At 45.2% G+C, this 27,403-nt stretch overlaps 1 protein-coding gene across 2 annotated transcripts in view; it reads right to left on the bottom strand.

Moving 5' to 3' along the window:
* Positions 1 to 1,712: 1,712 nt before the first annotated feature.
* NALF1 (NALCN channel auxiliary factor 1) overlaps positions 1,713 to 27,403 on the bottom strand; it is a 615,113-nt gene continuing 589,422 nt past the window's right edge. Inside the window, exons 3-4 of one of the 2 annotated variants that reach the window (XM_055426665.2) lie at positions 4,417 to 4,462; positions 2,416 to 2,530 (exon numbers count right to left, since the gene is read on the bottom strand). In XM_055426665.2, the coding sequence (XP_055282640.1) occupies positions 4,440 to 4,462 (23 nt within the window). In that variant the 3' untranslated portion in view covers positions 2,416 to 2,530; positions 4,417 to 4,439. Of the gene's footprint in view, positions 2,531 to 4,416; positions 4,463 to 27,403 lie in introns of both variants that reach the window. The other variant, XM_055426664.2, reaches the window with a different exon arrangement.

Raw genomic sequence — 27,403 nt, 5'->3', positions numbered from 1 at the left:
AGCGAGGCGCTACCAAAGCTCTCTTCTCAAAGTGTCACAAAATGTAATGCAATTACTATGTTGCCCAGCCACTCGTCACCCACTGTCCCCAGAAATAGCACCATCGTTTCCATGTTACAAACACTACGCCTGTGTGTGTGCATGTGTGAATGTGTGTTTGCATTTGCATAAAAAACAACTTTCCAAAAAGGAACAAAAACTGGAGAATTTTGCATTTTGGGTGTTGTTGTTGTTTTTTTTGTATTTGTGCAGACCGTTTTAGGATTTTCAGTCTCAACAAAACACTTAAAACAAAGAATCTAGTAAAATATTTGTGCATGTACTGCTAAACAATTCTAGCAATTTTATTAAGCAATACCTTTATTATTTTGAATATTCTTAACAGACTGGAACAAAACAGGTTTTTGTTTTTTTTATTCAAAACAAAATATGCATACTATAACGCGTGTCGCAGAGTTAGGTATGATGCAGAGATTAAAGTTTTGTTTCAACAAAAACAAATGCCTGGGGGAATTTCATAGCTAGAAAGTTAACTAAATTTTGTTCGCTAAGAGGACCTGTTCCACAGTTTACCTTCATCTCCCAGCTGTACAGCAGTCATCCCTGAATCGCAGTTCCCAAGTGTAGTTAGAGAATAGTAAGGAATGTGAAGTGGTTATTTTTTTTTTAATTATTTGTTTTGTTTGTTTTAAAAACAGCCCTTATTAACGCTTCCTTTCACTGATTCTACTGTAAACTCATAAAAGCCTTGTTTGTTTGTTTTTAAGAAAGCAAATTCATAGACACTCAGTGGGTGAAATGTTCCCACAAAAAGGAAAAATACAAACAGAGTGATCCGAGTTCTCCTCTCGTCTTCAGCTACCTAGAGCACGTGAGGGTGACAGCGATTCTGCACTTGAATGAAAATGACTACCCTATTTTTTGAAAAGAAGGTCTTTTCCATAATGCTGAATTGCATACACTTTATACCTGGAGGAATGAAAAACCCTGTGTGGGGGAATACTGGGGTGAAATGGTCTAGATTCTGTATGCAGCAGGAGTGTACCCACGTCTGCCAACTCCCCGGCAACAGAAAAGGAGAGAAAGAAGTCCAGATTTGAGGCCTGGGAGTCCTGTCCCCCTGACCGTGGGCGGCACGTGCTCCAGTATTCCTGCAACAGAACTGAAATCCTAATGGAAGCCCAGCCGCCTGTGGGCTTCAGGGGGTGGGAGTGGGGTCCCCACCTCCTCACACCCCCTACCCTGGGCGGCTGCCTCCAGCCACCTGACCAGCGAGGAAGGCCCGGGGCCCTTGGGATGAACCCAACGGAGTTCAAGGTAATTTTCTTTGCTTTTTTATTTTCAACATAAAGATGTGTTAACTGTCTGATGCCACCTGTTAAGGAGAGCACTTGTTTGCTCAGCTAGAAGGGGGCCCTCCTTTCTGCAACAGCGGCTCAGGGGCCCAGCGGAGCAGGCGCTGCGCCCACCGCGGCGGCGACAAGGACTGAAGCAAGCGGATCATCTGCTGGGGAGGGAGTCCCCGGGCGGGCAGGTGGGGGGCGTGGGCTCCTTAGGCAGGAGGGAGGGTTAGGGAGCTTTTTATTTTTTTTCTTGTTTTCTTTTTTTTTTTGTCTTTTTTTCTTTTTTATGATTTTTTTGTGTGTTTGTGTGTGTTGTAGTTTTTTTTTTGTTAGTTAGTTGTTGTTTTTTTTTTTTTTTTTTGCTATACCGCAAGGTCATAGCTGTCATTCCACTAATAGAAACAGACAGGACATGAGACAGAGCTATCTGATGAACACACACAATGACTAGAAATATATATATATATATAGAGAGAGAGAGACAGTGAAAAGACTCAGTTTACCTCTGAGAAACCATCCCCCAAAGTAAAGCCGGTATTAACAAGTGCAAAAACAAAACGGATAAACCAAGTCCAAAGGAAAGCAAAGAAAACCTCCAAACATTAAAACACAGTGTATAAAATGGTGTGAGAAATCGAAGTCACTTTCCAGCCTTTTAGTCCGTAAAAAGCTGTGTGTGTGTGTGTTTGTGTGTGTGGTGTGTGTGGTGTATGTGTGTGTGTGTGTGTCTCCTGGTTTGGATTCAGGCCATCCAGGCCCTGCGCCAAGGGATGCGCGCGCAGGTCCGGTAGGTACCTTGGCGGGGATGCGCGCGCAGGTCCGGTACCCGGGCCGGGATGCGCGCGCGCGCGCGCGCGGGCGGCCGGGGCGGCGAGGATGCTCCAGGCGGCGGAGTCCCTACTCCTCGCTGGCCGAGCGTTCGTCCAGCGCGTGGACGCCCCCGACGCCCAGGGCCGTGGCGTTGTGCGCCGCCGAGGCCGTGAGGACCGTATGGAGAAGCATCAGCACGAGGACGCAGAGTCTGAGTCTGCTGGGGCCCAGCCTGGGCGCCGCCGAGGCCGAGAGCGACGTCCGGGGGCAGGCGCCGCCTCTGTGCACTGCCCCCTTGGAGGGGCTCTTGGGTTTTGCTTCTCTCCTGACGTCACAGCATTCTGGTTCATCATTGGTTAGAAAGGTTTCGTAGAGCCCTGGGAGGGGGATGAAGAAAGCGCAGGGTTAGCCGGAGGGCAGGTGGGCGGGAAGCTGCTCAGAGCCGAGGGCGGTGGATGACCTTACTGATCCACCGCTTCGTCATAGCGGGTGTAGAGGAAGTCACGGCACTACGGGCTGGGTCAGTGGCCCAGCGTGCTCTCAAACCAGCACTTTCAGTTTCCTCGCTGTTCTTTTTTGGACTCTTGGGGGTCACCCCCTGAAAGTTCTGGCTTGTGATGGATACTCGGGGATGAAAGATTTCATTACGTCCAAATCAGAATCCCATGTTCTGGATCCACGTGGTGCCACCAAAGACATTCAGCCACCATTATTTTTTTGTTTAATAGGACTGTGATTAATTAATGCAATGCATAAAGTGACACTACCTAGTTATACTTTAGCATATTTAGGATATTTCATTTAGGAAACAACCACCCAATTGTAATACCAGAGCTACAGGGGCCATGTCAATAATCACTTCCTTTCCGGAACCTCACCATGGTTCACATTTCCCTTTCTTGGTGAATCGTCTTAACCATCTACACACCAAGTGGGTGAACCTTTCCCAAATGCGTCTCTTATTCTTCCATTTGCTGTTATCCTATTGATGACTGCTTCAACCGAAGCCTTTATTGTCTTCCGCCTGGACCTCTGCCCCTTGCTTCTCCCTTCCCAATTCTCCAGCATTGCTTTTCAGTAATTGTGGGTGAAACCCATCTCTCACTATTATTTTCTCTCTTTTTTTTCCTTCCCTAGTCACAGAATCTCAATCTCTCTTCTCTTTCCCCTTCTTCCTCTAAAAATAGACACTGTTCTTACTTTTAAATTGACAAATGGATATTTTGGAAACTTTTGAGGGGTGAAAAAATAAAACAACTGGCTTTCTATAACCTCTCCAATCTTGTTTCTTGTTACATCATTTTTATGTAGGTTACTTTTTTATGAGGTTACTTAAGCCATTTTGTATATTTTTTCTTACTTGACTGAAACATTTTCTCATGAGAGCATGGTGTTTCTACACCAATTTTATTGTAACTATTAAGTTTGAAAAACTTAAAAATGATGATAGAGTAGCTGTAAGGATTAAATACAATTGTGTATGTAAAGTGCTTGACTCAGGGCATAGCACAGAGAAATAACTTGAAAAAATCTGGCTACTCTGAATTGCCATCACTATTCTTAATAATAATGTCTCAGGCTTCCCAGGTGGCTCAGATAGTAAAGAATCCACCTGCCAAAGCAGGAGACCTGGGTTCCATCCCTGGGTCAGGAAGATCCCCCTGGCAAAGGGAGTGGCTACCCACTCCAGTGTTCTTGCCTGGAGAATCCCATGGACAGAGGAGCCTGGAGGGCTACGGTCCATGTGGTCACAAAGAGTTGGATACGACTAAGCGACTAACATACACAATTATGTCTCATTGACTCCACTTAATTCATGAAATCTAGACTCCTGTCTCCTCTTTCAGACTCACTGCTCAGGGCTCCAGACATCCTGAATTACTGGCTGTTCTCAGAACATGTGACACTTTCATCCAAATCTGTACCACATGGCCCAAGCTTCTTTCTGGAATTTTCTCCATCAATTCATAACTTTTAATTTTTCCTTCAATAGAGCAATTATATTTTTTCTTTTAATCACAATTGCTCATTTTCATGTCAGTTTCCTTACTTGTATGTCACTGTATGAGCAAAAACTATATAGTATCAGCCTCACATTCCCAATATGTTGCAGAATGTCTGAATTAAATAGATACTTAATGAGATTTTTTTACATGAATAAACTCAATATATATTTACTCAGTAAAAGAGTCTATTAAATAATATACAATGCAACCTTCATTTCTTAAAAAAATGACCAAGGTATCCTTATAATGATGCTTACAATAGTCATTTCTTCTTAGGCATTCAAAGGTAAACTTCACCTTCGCCTAGGTAGAATATGGAAAAAAAAACTGAATTAATGAGGTCTGCAGCTCTGACATTTTTATTGTATGATATTTTTTCAAATAAGATACCTCATTGGTAGACTAGTCATTTATTGAAGTATATGTTTTTCAAAATTATATTCTTCAAAGAAGAGTTTATAGTTAAGATTATAACAATAGAAATCGAAAGGGCATTTAGATCAACATTTTGGAATGTTAACAGTCAGAATACAGAATATGTTTAACAATGTCATCCAAATAACAAGTTCTTCCCAAGTTGCTCAGAACCAGCTTGCTGATTTATACCTGAAGTCATTTCAGAACAAATAAGGTAATTCATTCAGTTCAATACATGTATTCTTCTTGACTAAAAAATTAATACTCTTTCCCTTTTCCATTTGTTAAGAATTTTTATTCAGAGTTACGCATTCATATTAGTCATCAAATACTTCTACAAGATACTTTGTTAAAAAATTCGTCCACCCTCCCATCTCAAATTCTTCCTCCTCAGAGGCAAATATTGCCCTTCTTTTCTTTCTTTCTGTACTAGCTCCATTTCTGGAAATAACCTGCTTTATGCTTTTCTTGATTTTTCATTTTTTAAAATCACTATCTATAGATCTCCCCCTCCCCAGGACACATGAGGATAAAACATTCATTCTGAGCCTTCTCCAGGCAAAAGTAACCCCCATTCCTCCATGGTGTAGCAAGTTTAATACGTATGTTCCTTTATTAGGATGCTGTAAAAACAAGCCTCAACTCAGATGTGCAGTGAACTTTCATTTTCTGTTCTTATGCCAGTTTTTCCTAGAGATAACGATTATCTTAGAGTTTTCTACATACTTACTAATTCAATACCCAGTACTTCGCCAACACTTTCCTATCAGCTTTATTTTCCTAAACTATCTCCTGCAGTCTTTAACCGTCTGGGCTTGTTGCTTTTATGCCTAATGCACAGACTCCAGCCGGAAAACTCCAATGAACTTCCCTCTTGGCCATGCTGGCAGCCTCTCTCCTTTCTCTTCTTCCATATCATTGCTCATTTTGGTGGACCAGGCATCTAGTATTTTCATAAGGACAAATTCTGGAGTAAATTTCTGAGAAGCTATATGCCTAAAATGCTTATCTCACATTTAACTGATCATTTGGCTGATCGTGGAATTCCGGTCTAGAAATTCTTATCCTTCAGATTTATTTGAGCATTACTCCCGTAATTTTTCCTCACGTGGCTCAGTGGTAAAGAATCCACCTGCCAGTGCAGGAGATACAGGGAACCTAGGTTTGATCCCTGGGTTGGGAAGATCCCCTGGGCGAGGAAATGGCAACCCACTGCAGCATTCTTGCCTGGAGAATCCCATGGACGGAGGAGCCTGATGGGCTACAGTCCATGAGGCTGCAAAGCGTCGGACAGGACTGAGAGACTAACACCATATAATAATTTTATTGAGGCTGTCTCTCTTTAAAAATGATGACACTGTAATGTCCAAGAGCTCTTTTCTATAAACTCTGCTTTTTTCTGCGGTGGCTGTCCTTGCTTCGCAGTTGCAACGCACGCTTGCAGCACTCTGAGCTCTTACAGCGCTTCTGCTTCATCGTGTTTCATTTCCTCCCAGTGTGTGTTCTCTTTTCTCCAGGTTGCTTTTTGCTTTTCTCTTGTTTGTTTGCCTTTTTTTTTTTGACATGGGAAGCCCTGCTCATGTCTGTCACTCCATCCAACAGTTTTTTCCAACCATCTCCAAAAAATAGGGTTCCCCTCCCACAAGGGAATATGCGAGCATTTTTCTCTGCCGAGGGAGCATGGGTTTGGAGATGCCTCATAAACACACTTCCGCCCGGTCCCCTTATGTTGTCCCCTCCTCCGAAGTGTTCCATGGTGTCGATTCCTGTGTCTGGGTGGAGTCTTGTTGAGAAATCTAGTTGACTCCTTGCTTCCTCTCTGTTGCTTTAGCGTTCTTTCCCCAGGCATCAGCAAATCCTTTCAAACAGGCACTGACCTTCTCTCTGGCTTCTAGGAGGCCGTGGTGCTTGTCGCCCCATCCCATCTTCTGCCCTTTTGGATTTCTGCCTGGCAACAGTGTCTTTCTCTCAGGCCTGCCTGGAAAGCTCTGCTGCGCTCTTCCCTCCATCCGTCTGCTCTGTCCCCGAGTCTGGTCACCTCTTCAGCCAGGACTGCTGCCTGCATCTGCAGCAAGCCTGTCTCGGGGTCTCCCCGGAAACTCCCCGAGGCTGAGCACAGGCCCTGGGCAGCCGCCTCCAACAATCAGGGCACCTGTGAAAGCCAAACCTCCCTCAGACCTGTGAAAGCCAAACCAGCCTGGGTTTTTTTTTCCCATCTGCTGAATCCTTGTTCCCTTACTCCTCCACAGGTGTGGTTCTGAGTTCCTCCTGCTCAGCCACCTGGACCCAGACACTTCCTGGGAAAGCCAACTTAGAGCAACTAACTCTTCCTCCTCATTCAAAGGAGCCATAAGGATGTATTACCAAATAAGAAAGAATTTTTCAAATAATAATCTCATTGCACAAATACATAAGGGGATGAACAAAAGACAAAAGCAAATTTTTAGTTAACGAAATGTTGTTCTGATGCACTTTGCTACAAACTCTCCTCTTTGCGATCTCTAATGAACCAATGTGTATCTGACGTTGAATTATAACAACTATATTCTTGATCTTTTTATACTTTTCTCTGTACAATGAAGAGTTTCACAATGATTTGAAAGGACAGTTCAATTCATTTACACTTACTGTCAGACCTGTAGTGCCTGTTCTTGCCTTAATCATCATGTAACAACATTTGCAAACATTTAAGTGTTTCTTTACCATTTCCTTTGTTGCTATCTAATCATTTGCAATGTGAATTTAAGTGCATATCTTCTAATTTGTTAAATATGTGCAATTATTAATTCTATTAGAACTTACCTTTTATTTGAAAAAAATCACACATTTGGACAAATTTGTCTGATTATCAGGATCAATGATAAGGAAGTTATCAAAATTTTACTTCCTTCAATTTCTAATCCCTTATCATTTTTGAGGCTATAATCAGATGTTTGAAACTTATTTATTATCAAATTACTAACATTGTGTATCTTCTCCTCAATGATTATTAATAATACTTGCATATTGTTTTAAATATACCTTCAGTTCAGTTCAGTAGCTCAGTCGTATCCGACTCCCTGCGACCCCATGAATCACAGCACGCCAGGCCTCCCTGTCCATCATCAACTCCTGGAGTTCACTCAGACTCATGTCCATTGAGCTGGTGATGCCATCCAGCCATCTCATTCTCTGTCGTCCCCGTCTACTCAGGGATTATTCAGTTGCATTTAAAAGATACTTACTAAGAGCTAATTTAGGCAACAAAACCAAACCAAACCAAGTACAGTTAATGGGAAGAATATGACAAAAATTCAAGGCTATTCCATAGTCAAAACTGTGGGTTTTCTAGTTGTCATGTATGAATGGGATGTAACAGTCAGACCATAAAGAAGGCTGAGCACCGAAGAATTGATGCTTTTGAACTGTGGTGTTGGAGAAGACCCTTGAGAGTTCCTTGGACAGCAAGGAGATCAAACCAGTCAATTTTAAAGGAAATCAACCGTGAATATTCACTGGAAGGACTAACGCTGAAACTTCAATACTTTGACCACCTGATTTGAAGAGCCAACTCATTGGAAAAGATCCTGATGCTGTGAAAGATTGGGGGCAGGAGGAGAAGTGGGTGACAGAGGATGAGATGGTTAGATGACATCATTGACTCAATGGACATGAGTTTGGGCAAACTCCAGGAGATGATGAAGGACAGGGAAGCTTGGCGTGTTGCAGTCAGTCCATGGGGTCACAAAGAGTCAGACACAATTGAGCTACTGAAAAGCAAGCAACAACAGCCTTTCTTCACTTCATCTTGTTTTCTGTCCCTTTCTGTCTAAGCTGGCCGTGTTTTTGCTAATATAAAATTCTCACTGACTTTGTGAGACTCCGTGTCACAAGGGTTCACCCCATTAGACAAGAAGCTCCCCCACAAACCCTTCCTAGGTAGTCCCTCCTATACTTTTGGCTGCTCCTCAAAGGGCTGAGGGGAACCTATGAGTCACACCTAATCCCTTCAAAAGCCTTTTGTGTAACTTAATGCTCTGACCTTCCAAACTTCCTGAGGTCCTAGGATGGTTGTACAGACACAACCTCAGGATTTTTGTTTTGTTTTCCCTAGGGCATGATTTCCCCAAGAGAAATTTTTTTTTTAATCTTTTGCCATCTCGGTAGACAGATTTTCCCAAATCATCAAATCCTGGTTTCCTGATTGTTTAATAATTATTCTCTCAGTGTATGTCTCTCCATTAGCATTTTATTATAAGCGGCAAGAAAAATCCAGGTCACACCTTAAACATTTGCCTGGAAATCTCAGCTCTGGAGCCAACATCATCACTTAGCATCTCTGCTTTCCAGATAACTGCAGATACAATTTTGCTAACCTTTCTTTCTTTTAAAATCCATTTATATATTTTTGGCTGGGTTGGGTCTTCTTAGTTTCTGCATAGGGTTTCACTAGTCTCAGCTCATGTGTGTAGTTGCCCTGAGACATGTGGGATCTTATTTCCCTGAGCAGGGATCAAACCTGTATCCTCTGCCCTGGAAGGCTGATTTTTAATCACTGGACAACCAGAGAAGTCCCCTCTGCTAAGCTTTCTGATACTGCTGATAATGTTTCCAATTTCCATAAAAACATTCCTCATTCCCTTCTGAGCCCTCCCTGGGAGGTTTGAATGACCATATTCCTACTAATATCCTTTTGAAGGCAATCTGGGCTTTTTCTATCATGCTTCTCAGAATTCTTCCAAGTTACTCCACTGCCTGGTTCCAAATGCATCTCTGCATTTCTTGTCCATCCTAAAGAAAATCAACCCTGAATATTCAGTGGAAGGACTGATGCTGAAGCTGAAACTCCAATACTTTGGCCACCTGATGGGAAGAGCTGACTCATTAGAAAAGACCCTGATGCTGGGAAAGGTTGAAGGCAGGAGGAGAAGGGAGCAACAGAGGACGAGATGGTTGGAAGGCATCACCGACTCAATGGACATGAGTCTGAGCAAATTCCGGGAGACAGTGAAGGACATGGAAGCCTGGCATGCTGCAGTCCAAGGGGTCACAGAGAGTCAGACGCAACTTAGGAACTAAACAACAACAGCAAAAACATTTGTTACAGCTGCACTCCACTTCTATGTGCTGGAATCCCTATTCACTTTCTATTTATTGCTGCTATCAAAAGCTGTCACAGACATCAGAGTGGCTTAAAACGGCATCCAGGTGTAAGCTCACAGCTCAACAGGTTAGAGCCTGGGCTGGTTTTGATTCATGTCAAAGTAAAGTAGTGATAAACCAGCCCAAACTCACACCTATTGAGCTGTGAGCTTACACCTGTATGCCATTTTAACCCAGGATGATGTCGGTGACAATATCTTATGAGGCTGAAATCAAGGCATTGGCCGTGATTCTCCAAACTGGGTCAGGAGGCTGGCAGAATTCAATTTCAAGTGGCTGTAATGCTGAGCTCTCTGCTGCCTTGCTGGTTGCTGCCTGGAGACTCTGAACATCCAGAGACCTCCTGGGTCCCTGGCTCATGGCCCATTTCTCCGTCTTAAAATCTAACAACAGTGGGTTGAGTCCTTCCCATGCTGTCCATTTCTGTGATCTCTCCTTCAGCTTCATCTTTCTGGCTGACACTTGTGTATCCTGTGATTACGGTGGGTGGGCCTGGATAACCCAGGACAATCTCGCTATTTTAAGGTCATCTGATTAACCACCTTAATGCCATGTGAAAAGTCCTTTTTGCCATGTAATGTGCCATATTCATGGGCTTATCAGGAGAGACCACAGGGGCTAAAATCTTGGCTATGACACAGACGTTAATATCCTTCTCATTTCACTGTGGGTTGGGATACCTTGTGACATCTCTTTGGATATTTCATATATTTGTTGTTTTCTTTTTTCAATTGAAATTTGATGTATCACTTTTTATTTATTTTTTTGGTAAATTAATTTATTTAATTGGAGGCTAATTACTTTACAATATTGTGGTGGTTTTCGCCATACATTGACATGAATCAGCCATGGGTGTACGTGTGTTCCCCATCTCGAACCTCCCTCCCACCTCCCTCCCCATCCCATCCCTCAGGGTCGTCCCAGTGCACTGGCCCTGAACTCCCTGTCTCATGTATCAAACCTGGACTGGTTGTTTTCTAAAATTTCAAGAAGTTATATCTCCACGTGGCTTCTTCGCAGCTTCCCCTGCTGGGGCTCTTGAAATCTGACCATGGCTTTCCTCCACACTGGAGAAATTCCTTCCAGCATGGCTTTGATTATAAATTCCTTTCCCCACATCCATCTTCATACCACTTTTGTTGTTTCATTTTGTTTTATCCACGTGGGGTGGACTCTGGTCCTTCCCTGCAATGCTTCTTCCTGTTGTCACCTTCAGCTGTCACGTCTGTCCAGGAGGCAGGACTGTCTTCAGGATGAGTGAGCAGAGATGAAATGGGCAAATCGTCAGCTCCCTTCCCGACACCCCCAAAAGTCCTTAGTAGGAAGCCTTCCTCACACCCGTCCAGGAAGCTCATTCACTGTCTAGAGATGGATCCTGGCTTTCGTGGGCAGACGCCCCACTGCACAGGACTGGGGACAATCTTTTGGCTCAGACATCAGCTCAGGGCCTTTAACCTATCGCCAAGCTCCTGCTCTTTCTGTTCTGCTCTCTCTCTGTCCCCAGAGCAGGCCATGGTCGTCACAGGGTCCCAGTGGCAGAATAGTCCCTGCGTGGGCTGTGGTCTGGTCTCAGAGCCTGCTCTGCCAGCTCACACGGTTCTGTGTTCCCCAGAGGCCTGCACCTGCCTTTCCCCTTCTGTACATTTTTAAAAACAGTCTCTGTTTTAGCCATGTCCCACTTCCTAGGTTTTATAGCTTCCAGGAATGTATCCCATTTTGTAGTTTTTACTTCAACTTCAGTAAGAGTCAGAGGTAGGTGGGAAGTAAAACTCTGGCTTCAGCTTGCACCTTGAATGGGAAGTCACACCCAAACTCAAATGCAGTGGTCTGCTCATTACCAAGACTACTTTTTGGAGGGCTTCCCAGCGGCATTTGTGGTAAAGAACCCACTGGCCAATGAAGGACATGTAAGAGACGCAGATTCGGTCTTTAGGTTGGGACGATCCCCTGGAGAAGGGCATGGCAATCCACTCCACTATTCTTGCCTGGAGAATCCCATGGACAGAGGAGCCTGGTGGGTTATAGTTTGTGGGGTCACACAGAGTCAGACACGACTGAAGGGACTCAGCACAAGACCACTTTTTACCACCACATAAATCCTTAGCATTGTAAAAAATAGTTTCTGAAATTAGTGTTTCACCTTTAATATCCTTTTGTTATATATTTGCTACAATAGTGGTTTCACATGCATATAACCTAGTATTTATTTAGAAATAACACAAAAAATATATAATTAGCACCAGTATCCAAATTGTATCCACTTTTTTAAAAAAGGTAAAAATAAAATAAGTGACCTGTAGAGATTTTGCTAAATTTCTGCGATTATTTTATCATTGGACTGGTAAAACAATATAGAATGAGAAGTCAGTCTCAGAAAGCTAGAAAAAAATTTCCAAACCATAGTGACCATTTGTAGAAAGAATAAGACTTAGGACCATCTATGTATTTATAATCTTTACAGTATCTTTTAAAGGCAAGGGCAAATTGTAAGTAATTAAAGTATGCTATTGTTATTGTTTAGTTGCTAAGTCATGTCTGACTCTTTATGACCCCATGGTCTGTAGCCCACCAGGCTCCTCTGCCCATGGGATTCTCCAGTAAAGAATTCTGGAGTGGGTTGCCATTTCCTTCTCTAGGGGATCTTCCTGACTCAGAGACTGAACTCACAACTCCTGCATCGGCAGGTGAATTCTTTACTGCTCAGCTATCAGGTAAGCCCCTAATTAAAGTATATATTTGAAATTGATTAGTTTTATTTTTGAAAGGAGTAGTGGCAAATGTGTCAGACCCATATGATAAGTTTTAAGGCTAATATCACTTTTAGCTCTAACTACTCCATCCTTACTATGAACACCTAGCAATCCACTTATCTCCTGGAGAACAGTATTTGTTTAATGAAGGAAAGAAACCAAAGGATTGTGCATTAACACCGTTGAGCTGTAAGAGATCCTTTCAGTGGATTGAACATATTAGCACATGTATATAACCAACAAAGGTCCATCTAGTCAAGGCTATGGCTTTTCCAGTAGTCACATATGGATGTGAGAGCTGGACTATAAAGAAAGCTGAGCACCGAAGAATTGATGCTTTTGAAGTGTGGTGTTGGAGAAGACCCTTGAGAGTCCCTTGGACTGCAAGGAGATCTAACAAGTCCATCCTAAAGGAGATCAGTCCTGAGTGTTCATTGGAAGAACTGATGCTGAAGCTGAAACTCCAATCCTTTGGCCACCTGATGGGAAGAACTGACTCATTGGAAAAGACCCTGATGCTGGGCAAGATTGAAGGCAGGAGGAGAAGGGTATGACAGAGGATGAGATGATTGGATGTCATTACTGACATGATGGACATGAGTTTGAGTAGGCTCCAGGAGTTGGTGATGGACAGGGAGGCCTAGCATGCTGCAGTCCATGGGGTCACAAAGAGTTGGCTACAACTGAGCCACTGAACTGAACTGAACTGACAACCCAATAGTAAAACACCAGTGCACATATCATGAATCAGGAAGAAAAGGGATATAGAGTCTCAAGAACTGGCCACACAAGTGCCTGCCTGTGTAAACGTCATTCAGAGAGAACAGCTAAGTGCATGCTAGACAAAAAACAGACTGCTCTCAAAACTGAAAACTGTACCAAAGGAAGATCAAAGGCCCACAGTAAAATGGCAGAGAAGTCCTCCAAAGAATTCACTCATTTCCTAAGACCATAAGACTATAAGACCATAAGCTAAGCTCAACAGAGAACTTCCTCCACAAAGGGTCCTAAATTTTTCTAGGATTTTACTAAAAGAACAAAGACTGTCTTCTGCAGCCTCAACAGAACTAACATACAGCTGATAAATATCACGTTATATTGCTATTGCCCTAAAATGTTTACAGTGATATTTTTAGTTATGAAAAATTTATTGTAAGTAAATAAAGAGGAAAAAAATGTAATGGAGGAAGAACATATTTGCTCACCAAATACATCATTTAATTTTCCACTGCATCCTTGATGATTTCTTTTAGGGTGGCCTTGACGTAGACTTCACAGGAAGGGGTGAAGGAGTGCCATGTGGACTCCTGGAGCAGGAGTCCACACCCTAGACTGCAGCTGTCTCCTCCTGTGCAAACCATCAGAGCCAGGGGCTGCTGGTGGGACAGAAAGACCTGTGTTCTTCCTCCTGTTCCAAGTACCAGGGGCTCCCCTGGTGGCTCGGTTGGTAAAGAATCTGATTGTGATGCAGGAGACACAGGTTCAATTACTGGGTCAGGAAGATCGCCTGGAGAAAGACATGGCAACCCACTCCTGTATTCTTGCCTGGAGAATCCCATGGACAGAGGAGCCTGGTGGGCTACAGTCCATGAAGTCATGAGAGTCAGACAGGTCTGAGCAACTAACCACCACCACCATCATCACCTCCAGGGACTTGAACCAAGTGTGGCTTGTCAGAGCCCCTCGAGGGAAGGAATGAGAATCTTGCCTTATTCTTATAATCTTGACTTCTCTTCCACCCCCATGAACCAGCTATTGTTTCAAGGCGCCTTCATTTTCCTACTTGAGTTGCCCTTACAGATGGGAAGGCTGTGTATGGGATTTCATGAAGTGCATTTCCAAAATTCAGAGACACTCGTTTACCTTGTCATATGAGTCTGCACTAGAGGAGGAAGTGACACAGGTGGATCTCTCCTAGATGTTCGGTCCCCTGGAGAGGGAAACGGAAACCCACTGCAGTATTCTCGCCTGGAGAATTCCAGGGACAGAGAAGCCTGGCGGGCTGAGACAGCCCACGGGGTCGCAAAGATTCGGGCACGACTGAACAACCAAGCGCAGCATTGTTGCCCATGGAGAAAACTGTATGGTCCTGGTTAAGGAAATCACCCGTTATGTTCCATTTCTACTTATTTTTGCTATTTTCCCCTGTGAAGTGACACGGTGGACTCACATACTGTAAATCAGCATCATGTTTTGGTCGATTACTTGGTCTTTTTTAATTTGGAAATCCTTAGTAACTGTGATTCTGCAAAGGAAATAGCCTTAAAAACAGGAAACTACATTGAAAAAAAAAAAAAAGCAGACGGCTGTGGAATCTCAAACCGTGACTGGTAATTGAAGAGACAGTTTTGCTAATGCTTTGATCCATCCACGACTGTATTTAGAGTACTAACAACATTTCCTGCTTTTCTTTCTAAAAAAGAAAAACAGACTTTCTGTTTAATCACAGAACATGCTCAGACCATCTCAACGTGTGTGTGCTCTCCTGCCTACACACACACACACACACACACACACACACACGTTGATGGCTTCAAGACATCAAAACACCTCGTAAATAGACCCTGACTTCAAATATATGCTTTCTTTTCAATGAGGTAGGGGAAAATTATTTTCTTAATGTGATCACCAGTTTTTGAAGCATTAAATGTGAACAAAAATAGTTTTGATTTTCATCAAAATGTTTTTACTCAAAACAAATGCCGAAACTTAGTTTGTAGTACTAGGACTCTAATGAAAAGCTAACATTCTAGAATTGTTAGTGGATGAAGTAAGAAAATTAGTTTCAATATGTGAGAGTCAATATTAAATTTAACGAAAGAAATTAAGTAGAATGATTGTCTTTATTTGTCAGATGTGAACTGAATTGACTTCCTGATTCTGACATTCGAAGCAGGACATTCAAGTGAAAACAAACTGTATAAGAGAGCAATCTTTTAAAAAAGGAATTATAAAAGTATTGGAAGGAATGAGACCGGTGGCGGGAAGGCGGGTGTTTGGGGAATGAGCTGTAGGGCCATTTAAAGAGGGTATGGCTCATTAGAAGGAAGACTTCCATAAAAAATAAAGTCATATCTGAGAGTCACACATATTTTCCACAGACTGAGATTCTGACATGTCGTTTGACTAAAGACGATATCAGGCATGTTGTTGTTGTTGAGTCTCTAAGTCACGTCTGACTCTTTGTGACCCCAAGGATTGCAGCACGCCAGGCTTCCCTGTCCTTCACTGTCTCCCTGAGTTTGCTCAAACTCATGCCCATTGAGTCGGCGATGCCATCCAACCATCTCATCCTCTGTCGACCCCTTCTTCTCCTGCCCTCAATCTTTCCCAGCATCAGGGGCTTTTCCAGTGAGTCCGCTCTTCGCATCAGGTGGCCAAAGCACTGGAACTTCAGCATCAGTCCCTCCAGTGAATGTTTAGGGCTGATTTTCTCTAGGATGGACTGGTCGGATCTCCTTGCAGTCCAAAGGTATCAGGTGCATTAGTTGTTTATTCTCTCAGGTACAGTGTCAGGTAGAGCAGCATGGTTTGGTTGATTTCATCCAGCTGCACTTGGATTATCTCTCTGTCATACTTCTCAGCTGTTGCTCCCTGAGGTTTGGAATCTGACAATGATCGCTAATTAGTCAAGAAGTATGAAGTGACAGAGATAAAATCCCTGAGCATTAGTTTTTTGGGGGGTGTGGGTGGGGGGATAACAGGATCCAACACTCAGTTATGGATCTTCTGTGAGGGACACAGAGTATCTGTTCTTTGATAACAACAGAGGCATGTAATCTGGTTTCTGTTGATTACATTTAAAAATACATATAGAAAGGTGTGTATGTGTGTGTGTGCGCGCTCAGCAGTATTCCAATTGTTTGTGACCCCATAAACTGCAGCCTGCCAGGTTCCTCTGTCCTTGGGATTCTCCAGGCAAGAACACTGGAGTGGGTTGCCATTTCCTCTTCCAGGGGATCTTCCTGACCCAGGGACTGAACCTGCATCTCTTCTGTCTCCTGCCTTGAAAGGTGGGTTCTTTACCACTAGTGCCACCTGGAAAACCCATAGAGAAGCATATATAATATAAAATAAGTAATTATATATATAAGTATAAATATATAGAAGTATATATTATATATATACATAGTAAACTGGGAGAATATTAAGCTCAGATGATACGAAGAACAGTAAAAATGAGTTTTGAAGTATGTATCTCTCAGAAGCAATACAGCATAACCTCATGCACTAAAAAGCAGATTCCTTGGGCCTCTTCTTTTCCACAAGAAAACAGAGATGCAGGAAAAGGAAAATATTCCTGAGTGACGGCAGAGAAAAAGGGAAGGAGGGAGGGGGGAAGGAAGGAGGTTATGTATTAAATCAAGAATTAGACATTAAGAGGAGATATAGAAGAGGAGAAAGACCGCGCATGTAATGAGAAGGCCACGGTTGAGGGAAGGTTGGCCACTCTGGGTACAAAGTGAAGTTCTGGTGAGAAGGAAGAAAACCTGTGCTGCTCAGGGAATCAGATGCCTGCGCTCGTACGGAGGGCTTTAGCAGGAACCTGGGGAGCAGCCTTGGTTCCTCTGTTCTTCGGTGATCTGCTCTGCTCGGTTCAACTGTTGAGCGGTCATGTTGGATGCATACGGCTGAGAGAAGCCCCTGCCTGCTTCCTCACTGCTCAGACCTTTCTCGGTGACCCCTGGATCCATGAACAGTCCAGACCTCAGTCCTTCTTACAGTCCAGACCCAACTGTCCATATAGCCAGCATGAAACCTGTCCTCAAGAGCTTGTCAACATGCATCGAACCTGGACTGGCGATTCATTTCACATATGATAGTACACGTTTCAATGGCATTCTCCCAAATCATCCCACCCTCGCCCTTGGGGAAGGAGGTTGAGGGGGGGGTCAAGATGGGGAACACATGTACACCTGGGGCAGATTCATGTCAATGTACGGCAAAACCAATACAATATTGTAAAGTAATTAGCCTCTAATTAAAATAAATTAAGAAAAAATAAATTCTTTATTGGGCATTAAAAAAATAAAACCATATGAAGAAGAAACATAATAAAGTCAAGATTCCGATAAAATATATAAATGCTTGTAATAAAACTTCATGATAAATGTGCAAAATAAATAAATAAGAGATACAAAAAAAAAAGAGCTCATCAACAACTCTTGTCCTTCCAGCTCTAAACCTCCATCGGACTCCACATATGGAGTTTCCCTAATTATATGTTCACGATTGGTTCTTTTGTGCTAATTGATGGAGCTCATGATTTTTCATACATTTCATGGTGCTCCACGTGTTTTAAGTATTCCGTTTTTGTGGAAAGAATAACAGAAAAGAACAGGGATACAAGCCATTCTTTTTGTAAGGGTTGAGACTGGGAGTTTGAAAGCTGTCCACGAATCTCATAAAATTGTTATATAAAAAATGTGTCTGCATTTCCTCCTGACACCACAAGAGTGGGCTGGAAATGATGAGAACAAACACATTTCCAAAAGGCAGGCAGTTCATCTAGAGATAGAACATTTATCTACCTGGATGCTGCCTCCTTTTCATGAGGATTTCTTTTTTAGAGCAGTTGGAGGTCGGCAGCAATGTTGAGCAGAAAGTAGAGCGATTCGATTTTCCAAACTAAAGAGTCACTAACTGTAGTTTCCTGAGATGGAAGGTTTGCAGATTCAGGTTTAAAATCTTCTGATTAAGAAGCCTTGAAAACCCTACACAGCACACACAACAGCTTCGCAAACTGCATGTGGTGGTTTTAAATTCCTTCAAAGGGAGACTCATGAAATCGATGAAAATAATTTTCTCGTATAATTAAAACCGAGCCGTATTGGTTAATACTCTTTCTTCCTCATCATTACTCTCTCTGCATAATTATTAGCCTCCAAATCCTCCTGGCTGAGTTCTCTCCTTGCCTTTATAATTCCTTGCTATTGCTTCTTCTCCTCTAATCCCCCAGAACTTCTGAAGTGCACAGAATCTGTCTCCATGGAAGGGTGAGGCCTTCTTCTGTTCTTGAACAAACAATACTGAATGTGTTTGTTCTAGTCCCAGACCGCCAGGCATCGTGCAGAGCCGCCAGGACAAGGTGCTGGGTGGCTTACACGTTAGGACTTGACGGCCTCACGGCTTTGGAGGCGGGTGGCCAAGACCGGGAGGAGGCTAGGGAGCAGGTGGTCGTCTTCCCTGCATCTGTCCACACTGTGTTCCCTCCAGGTATGCTGCGGGTCCGAACGGCCCCGTTGGACAAGGACGCTGCTGTGAGATGAGTTGAGGTACTAGAACCCTAAATTTCAGCTCCTCCGAATGTAACCGTATTTAGAGAGGCCCTTGAAAGCGATGATTCCGCTAGAAGGAGCTGTTTGGAGTGGGCCCGAGTCCAAGGTGGCTCCAGAGGGACGATAAAGGGAGGAGGGAGGTGGGAGGGGGGTTCAAGAGGGGGAACTCATGTACACCCGGGGCGGATTCATGTCAATGTATGGCAAAACCAACCAATATAATATTGTAAAATAATTAGCCTCCAATAAAAAAATAAATAAAAAGGAAAAGAGGAAGCTTGAACACGCAGGAACCCCCTGGGTGCACACACAAGAGAAGAGCGTGTGAAGGCCCGGGGAGAGAGTCCTCTGGAGAAACGGAGCTGGCCAGCACCTTGACCTGGACGCCTGGCCTCTGGGACTGAGGGATGACACCTTCTGTTGGTTAAACCCCTGTCTGTGGCATCTCGTTATGGCAGTCCAAGCAAGTTAACATGCCCACTGGTCAGCACTGGGTTACGGCCCATTCTGATGACCTTGTTTTGACCTGATTACCTCCGTGTGTGTGTGTGTGTGTGTGTGTGTGTGTGTGTGTGTGTGTGTTAGTCGCTCGGTCATGTCTGATGGCTCCTCTATCCACGGGATTGTCCAGGCAAGAATACTTGAGTGGGTTGCCATGCCCTCCCCCAGGGGATCGTCCCAGCCCAGGGATCAAACCCAGGTCTTCTGCACTGCAGGTACTTTCTTCACTGTCTGAGCCGCCAGGGACACCTGACTGCCTCCATAAAGACCCTATTTTCATGTAGTCACATTCTGCGAAACTAGGGAAGGGGGTTGAGACTTGAATTGAGGGACAGCAGGCAAGTTAACCTCGAGCTCGGTTTGGGGGGCATTTAAAATGGAAATTCCACCAGTGAGCTGCCACCCTGTTGATCAGGCGTAAAGTCCTCATCTCCCAGGTGAATGAACAATGTGTGTGATGCATCTGAACAACACTGAACCTGAGTCTTTACTTTGCCTGTGACAGGAGGGTCAACGTGAGGGACAAAATGGCTTTTCAGGGAAATACTATATTCTTTTTTGACTCCAATGGAGGAACGTTTTGTTAAGCTGCACCTACTTGTCAGTCCCCTTCCTGCGATCGTCGTAATATCGCCGGCAGACAGACACAGGCGGGAGGAGCCTGGTGGCCCTGCACAGGACACCCACACCCTCTGCCTTCCTGGGGCTTCTCCTTCCCTATTACAGATGGCCCCCCATTAATTAATTCATTCACTATTTATTCACTGAGCACAAACTGTGTCAAACACCTTTGGGGACACTGGAATACAGCCACAAACAACACGTGCTGAGCGCAGTCGCTGGATCATGTCCAGCTCTTTGCAACCCCATGGACTGTAGCCCACCAGGTGCCTCTGTCCATGGGGTTCTCCAGGCAAGAATACTGGAGAGGGTTGCCATGCCCTCCTCCAGGGGATCTTCCCCACCCAGGGATCGAAGCCAGGTCTCCTGCATTGCAGGCGGATTCTTTACCAACTGAGCCACCAGGGAAGCTCCAGAATACTGGAGTGGGTAGTCTGTTCCTTCTCCAGGGATCTTCCCAACCCAGGAATCCAACTTGTGTCTCCTGCATTACGGGCAGATTCTTTACCAGCTGAGCTACCAGGGAAGCAATAAACAACATACGTGTTGACATAAATCACCCAAAGCATGAAGAAAATGCTGTAGAATATGAAAATTATTCATGCCCCAAGAAGAAAAATTTTAAAATGCTTTTGAACAGTAACTGCATTGTGGGTAAAAGAACTGACCTCCTAAACATTTACTAATTTGAAGAAAACTTCACACTGAACAGGAGAGGAAACACTACGATGATCTGATATGTTAACAATTGCGACTGAAATGGCCATCTCGTCTGGTAACGTCGAGCCGGGCCACCAGAGAGACAAGATGTCAAAGCTGAGAAGCATTGATAAAGGAATCACCACATGCTTCGTTTCCTCATGGGGACTCACACGGACTGAACACAGAGCAGACGCTCATGTAGAGCCACAGTTATTTAGGTGAACATTTTAGAGGCCTTTGTTCAGTCATTCAGTCTTGTCCGACTCTTTGCGACCCCATCGACTGCAGCACGCCAGGCTTCCTGTCCTTCCCTCTCTCCTGGAGTTTCCTCAGACTCCTCTCCACTGAGCAGGTGACGCCTTGTCTTTACCCTCCATAGTAATATATGTGTAGGTCTGTATGTGTGCAGACTAGTCAGAACGAAAAAAACTAGCCTTCTAAGCACAGACGCCTCCAGAGAACAGAATCAGACAGTTCTCCTTTCTTCAAGCAGAAAGGATGGTCTAGGTAGGAAGTACATGTGATGTTCATTTTTAAGGTACGCGATGTTGTGAAATCAGAATGTGTGTGTTGAACTGCTGGAGGCCGTGTGTCCCTCCACAAGCTGTGTGTCCCTCCTCTCTCTCCCTACAGAGGGGCCCTGTCCTGCTGGAGGCCAGAAAGCAGACCTTTGCTTCCGGGCTCATTTCCGGACAGACCAATCGACTGGTCACATCCTGTTTCACTGGTGATGCAAACACTGGACTAATAGCCAGGAAACGTGAGTCTATCCTAGCTTCTGCAGTAACAGGTTGGGGAGGGGCGCGGGTTGGGGGGTGGCAGCTCTGCTTAATCCAGGACAAAAGCGGCATCAGACTACATGACATCTGTGACTCAGGCATGCTCTGAGATTGACCGAGTCACGGGAGATCACTGGAATGTCCAGAGCAGTTTGGTACCCAGGACAGCTAGTAGGTGGAGACAAATGCTTCACAGAGGCTTGACTGCAGAGATGTTTAACCGCAGACAGAGTTAGTAAACACCTTCACTGGAAAATGTCTCACCTGTTCTGGGAGATCCCTTTATGCCCAAAGCTATAGGGCTTCCCTGGTGGCGCAGCCGGTAAAGAATCCACCTGCAATACGTGAGACCCATTGGGTCGGGAAGATCTGGAGGATGAAATGGCAGCCCACTCCAGTATTCTTGCCTAGAGAATCCCACGGACAGAGAAGCCTGACGGGCTGCAGGCCATGGGGTTGCAAAGAGTCAGACGTGATGGAGTGACTGACACCTTCACCTTCCCGGACGAGCTAATCTCTAGAATTAAAGTCCTTCCCCGTCTTGCTGCTCTGACTGCGGCCTGTCGGCCGTTGAGTCAGGCAGGTTTCTGGGGAACCCGCAGAAGGGTGTGTATTTCACCCTCCCCCTCGCTCTCGGGAAGCTCTCTAAACGTGTTGATTCAATGTCCACCTGAGGGCAGATGCGCTGCCTGACTGCCCAGGGTGCCCTGGTCCTTCCAGGTAGCACTCAATTGTTGTGGCTTCAGCGAAACACTGCCATCCCTCCTCGGGAGCTCAGAGAGGACGCGGTGTTCTTGCCCAGGCCAGCAAGTTTCAATGCGGCCGCGGGTTAACATGGACTTCCCTGGTGACTCTGTTGGTAAAAAATCTGCCTGCAGTGCAGGAGACTTGGCTTTGATCCCTGGATTGGGAAGATCCTCTGGAGAAGGGAATGGCCCACTCCAGTGCTCTTGCCTGGAGAATCCCATGGACAGAGGAGCCTGGTGGGCTACAGTCCACGGGGTCGCAACTGTGAGATGTCACTAGGGTCCTCGCCAGGGCGTGTTAAACAGTGGACAGCTTTCTGCTCAGTGACCTGGGGACAGGCCAGGAAGTGGCTGCAGGCTTCGCCCCTCCGGCTCCTGGGACGGTGAGCCCCGAGCTCCCTGCCCTATAGACTGGGCACACCTCGGGGCTGATTCTACCCTGGGCCACACCAAAGCGTCAGGCATGGGCTCCTCAACTCTCCCTGGTCTAATCCCTTTTGTCCTCCTCTTGGATCAGGAGGGGTAGAGACAGAAAACGCAGAAGTACCACTTGGACTATGTCAGAACATCTCCTGAGTTTGTGGAGGTGTGCGGGCGTGGGAGGGGACGGCCAGCGCGCCTGGAAGCCGGTGAGTTTATCTCCAGTCCTTCCTGGCTCTCCAGCCAGCATCATCCAGGGCGACCTGGAGCCAGAGGCCGTCCTCCACCAACACCCAAAAGAATGGCCCTGAGTGGTCTGCAGCCAGAGCGCTTTGCCCTCACGCTGTCTGTCTGACTCAGACAGGATTAGGCGCACTCAGGGTGATATGGCTGCAGACCGCCCGTCTCACTCAGATCGGGCCCTTGGCTTCCAGGAGGGGCGAGAGTGCTGGAGGCCCAGCGCTGCCAACCCCTAACAGGGATGAAACAGAAACCCAGCGGGTGCGACTTTCCAAAATTCCTAGCCACGGGCAGAACCCACCAACTGAATTTCCACTCCGGGGCTCTTTCCCGGCAATAGCCTCCTTGCTCAAGGCAAACTTGAGCTGCTGCAGAGACACATGAAGGTGGACATCAGGGAAGATGATCTTAAGTATGAGGATCTGAACTCAGATCTAAGTATATGCATTTAATCCGAAAGTCCAGTGTTTTCATGGAAGACAGTGTCCCAAACACACAAAGGTACTACATGCTGCTCAAGGTTTTTAAAAATAACTTGTTTTCATATTTCTTATTCTAGCCTGATCATGGGCTTCCCTTGTGGCTCAGCTGGTAAAGCATCTGCCTGCAATCTGGGAGACCTGGGTTGGATCCCTGGGTCAGGAAGATCCCCTGGAGCAGGGAAAGGCTACCCACTCCAGTATTCTGGCCTGGAGAGTTCCATGGATTGTATAGTCCTTGGGGCCTCAAAGAGTCGGACACAACTGAGCGATTTTCACTATCCTGATAGTGCTATCTTCCTTCACACTTCCCTTTTTGCCTAAGTATGTATATAAAGATTTTTTTATTATTGCAATACATGGTGCTATAACTAAGTGGTATTTCATTATTCTTCCTTCCAGGGTCTGGGGCGGGGGGAGGAGAAACAAGTTTTAGACAAATCGTGAAACATATTCACACGCTGGAGAAAGTATGGACATTAAAAATATCATAGATGTCCAAACGAAGAGATCTCTGGGTAGCAGATTATTCTACTGAAATACTCCTTTGGTGAGAAAATCTCTTATGTCATCTTCCTAAAAAATCTTTGATCAATTCTGCAGTCATGTCAGGACACGATTTGGGGAAGGTTTTTTCACAGTTGTGAACTCTCTCCTGTGAATGACACGAAACATTTTTTAAAAAATTCCTTTCTAATGTGATCGACAAGCATATCCAAGTATTCTCCTCCATCATTGCCTCCACTGATTATTGAATTCCCCGGCCTGCGGGCCATTGTCCGCTTTAGGTCCCCTGCAGGAGCACGTGTGTGCCACCAGGGGGCGCGCAGGACCCATCACATCATAATCAGACCTGTCATCCTAACCACCGCCAACAGCCCACCGTGTTTTCCCGACCGGCAGAAACATAACCTCCTCCTTGTCACAGCTCAAAAAACGAAATGCAGAATTTACACAGAATTCTCAAATATGTTTTATCTCCATTGTCAGTAACCCCCAGCAGATCGACGTCTACTTTTTTCTTTTTTTTCCTTTTCAATAATTCATCTATGAAAAATACGGCAGCAGATCCTGTCGAGTCTCCCTTATCCATCAATCAAGAGGCAATTTCCATAATGTTTGTTACCATAGCACCTGCAGCCTGCGCGGTGCTGCTGCTTCTGGCTGGTTGATGCTGGTTCCCCAGCCCAGGTAAGCAATCAAGGGCTTCCTCTAGGGGATTCAGGGAGAAGGCAAGGGAGTGTGTGTTGGCGGGGGGAACCCCGCCTGATTACAGGATGATGGGTTGACAACATAGATTCCATGAAGGACTCCACCCCCTCACTCTGAAGACAAAGAAACAGTTTCTAAAATAGGAGAGTGGTGGTGTGAACCCAGCTTGAGAGCAGAGCCCACTCTGAAAAGTTTTAACTCAGTGAAGCCTGCCATCCAATGACAGGCTTCAGCCTGACAGTGCCTTGGAATCTCTCCCTGATTAATTTCTCAAACACTGCTTCAGCAACGTGTCAGTTTTCTTCTCTAACAGGAAAGCCAGGAGAGATCTGCAGGCAAAGAGCCTTTCCTTCGTCTCCTAAGACGGAAGCAGAACTTAACATCCGAGGATGCCCTTCTCGCCTCTAGCTTTGCGGTTACAATATTTGGTCTTGACCTTCAGTAACAGCCTCAGTGAAAGACACTGTACAGCCGTGGACATACATTCTCAGATAGTTCATTGCTTTAATAAGCTACCAGCTTGCTGAAAAAAGTGAAAGTGAAGTCGCTCAGTCGTGTCCGACTCTTTGCAACCCCATGGACTGTAGCCCGCCAGGCTCCGCTGTCCATGGGATTTTCCAGGCAAGAATAGTGGAGTGGGCTGCCATTTCCTTCTCCAGGGGATCGTCCCAACCCAGGGATCGAACCCGGGTCTCCTGCATCGCAGACAGACGCTTTACCATCTGAGCCACCAGGGAAGCCCAACCAGCTTGCCAAGGATGACCAAAAGTAGGAATTTAAGACGTTCCCACATAGGACATGGGTAAGTAACCTGCCTCTTAAGAAATGATGCATTAAAGATGGCATCTAGTAACTTTTCAAAATTTTAAATAACTCCCCGATTAAAGGAATTTTAAATATTTAAAATAACTTAAAGGAATCTTGTCTGTTCTGAGCCATCTAACTGTCTTCCTGATCCCAAGGGCTGAGATGCACTTTTTTTTGGCTGGAGGACAGAAATTCTAAGCATCAGTATATATCCAGTAAAAGCCTATGTGAAAGGGACCACTGCTGCTAAGTTGCTTCAGCCGTGTCCGACTCTGTGCAACCCCAAAGATGGCAGCCCACCAGGCTCCCCCGTCCCTGGGATTCTCCAGGCAAGAACACTGGAGTGGGTTGCCATTTCCTTCTCCAATGCGTGAAAGTGAAAAGTGAAAGTGAGGTCGCTCAGTCGTGTCCGACTGAGTGACCCCATGGACTGCAGCCCACCAGGCTCCTCCATCCATGGAATTTTCTAGGAAAGTACTGGAGTGGCTTGCCATTGCCTTCTCCGGAAAGGGACCACTAGAGTCCTGCAATTCCACATCTCTGAAAGATTGGATGCAGCAGATGCTGGCGAGAAGCCATCATCACACCACTGGTCCATCGCCATGGAGAAGCGGCTTGAACACAGTGGACCCTCCCCAGACGGCATCTGGCCAGTGAGCCTTCTGCAATCACATGCTCACTGGGTACTTTTTTGAGCTTGACTTTTAGAGGGAATCGCTTTCCTTATGGAAGTTTCCGAATTGGATGTATTGGATCCATATTAGTAGGAAGATCATGCGATTAATTATATTAAATCTGAAGGAAACACTATTCCTTCAACTTTTGATGATAAACAATGCTATTTTCCGGCTTACAGAATGGAAACAAAACCACTGATTAATCTTTTTAAAGAAGAGGAATTACTGGCGGCGAGGCGAAGACCAGTCTACTTGGTGAAATCCTTTCAATGGACTGGGATTTGTTGTTGTCGTTCACCCAGCTCACTGAGGAAGAAATGGAACCTGCCTGTGAGCCTCCCGGGGTCGGGGAGGAAGGGGTTCTCAGGTTATGTGCTGCCGACTGGAGAACTAGGAAAATGACTCCCATTTCTCGACTAGGTTGAGTCTAATTCTGCCAGAGCACAGAAGACGCTTTATTCAAAATGCGTGGAGACATGTGAGATGGCCCTGCACTCGCTCCAAAGTTACCTAAACGGTGAACTCTGCGTATCTCCCCATCTGTAAGAGACTGTGCGACAAAGTTTGGGAACATTTATATGCAAAAGTCTCACTAGTTTCCTTACCAATGCGAACGATCACTGGGCTCTGGGGTGGGGTCTCCCTGGTGGGCTCTGAGAGCTCCCTTCTACCCAGAAGGAGTCATTCTAGGGGCCCTGGTGTCTGGGACCCTGGTCAGTAGGGACATGGCAGCAAGTGGTTCTTATCAGCAGAAATCTGTATGTTGCTCAGGCCCAGCAACAAAGAATTAGACCATAAAGAAGGCTGAGCACTGAAGAATTGATGCTTTCGAACTGTGGTGCTGGAGAAGACTCTTGAGAATCCCTTGGACAGCGAGGAGATCAGTCCATCCCAAAGGAGATCAATGTTGACTGTTCATTGGAAGGACTGATGTTGAAGCTGAAACTCCAATACATTGGCCACCTGATGCAAAGAGCTGACTCATTGGAAAAGACCCTGGTGCTGGGAAAGATTGAGGGCGGGAGGAGAAGGGGACAACAGAGGATGAGATGGTTGGATGGCATCACCGACTCAATGGACATGAGTTTGAGCAAACTCTGGAAGATAGCAAAGGACAGGAAAGCCTGGTGTCCTGCAATCCACGATGTTGCAAAGAGTCAGACACGACTGAGTGACTGAACAACAACAAAGCAACGAAACTCGAGGGGCCTCCATGACGCCGAGTGGAGAAGGATGGCTACCAGTGATCCAGACACAGAAGAGCTCTCCCAGGAGGCCTGGGTCATAGCTTAGAAAAGGAGATCAATCTGAAAATTAGTACATTTTTGTCCAGAAACAGTTACAGAACTTAGGGGCAAAATGCCTTCAAAATTTTATTCTGCACGCTTTTAAGAAGTAAGGAAAAGAACAGAAGCTGAACCGACAGTGCGGAAAGAAGAGGCCGGCTCCCAAAGACCCAGCGACGAGCTTCTC

The sequence above is a fragment of the Moschus berezovskii genome, chromosome 13 (genome assembly GCF_049115385.1).
Source record: "Moschus berezovskii isolate FMDL1 chromosome 13, NW_MosBer_1.0, whole genome shotgun sequence".
Lineage (NCBI taxonomy): Eukaryota > Metazoa > Chordata > Mammalia > Artiodactyla > Moschidae > Moschus > Moschus berezovskii.
Note: the sequence above shows the minus strand (reverse complement) of the source record. Positions and strands in the feature narration are given on the sequence as shown.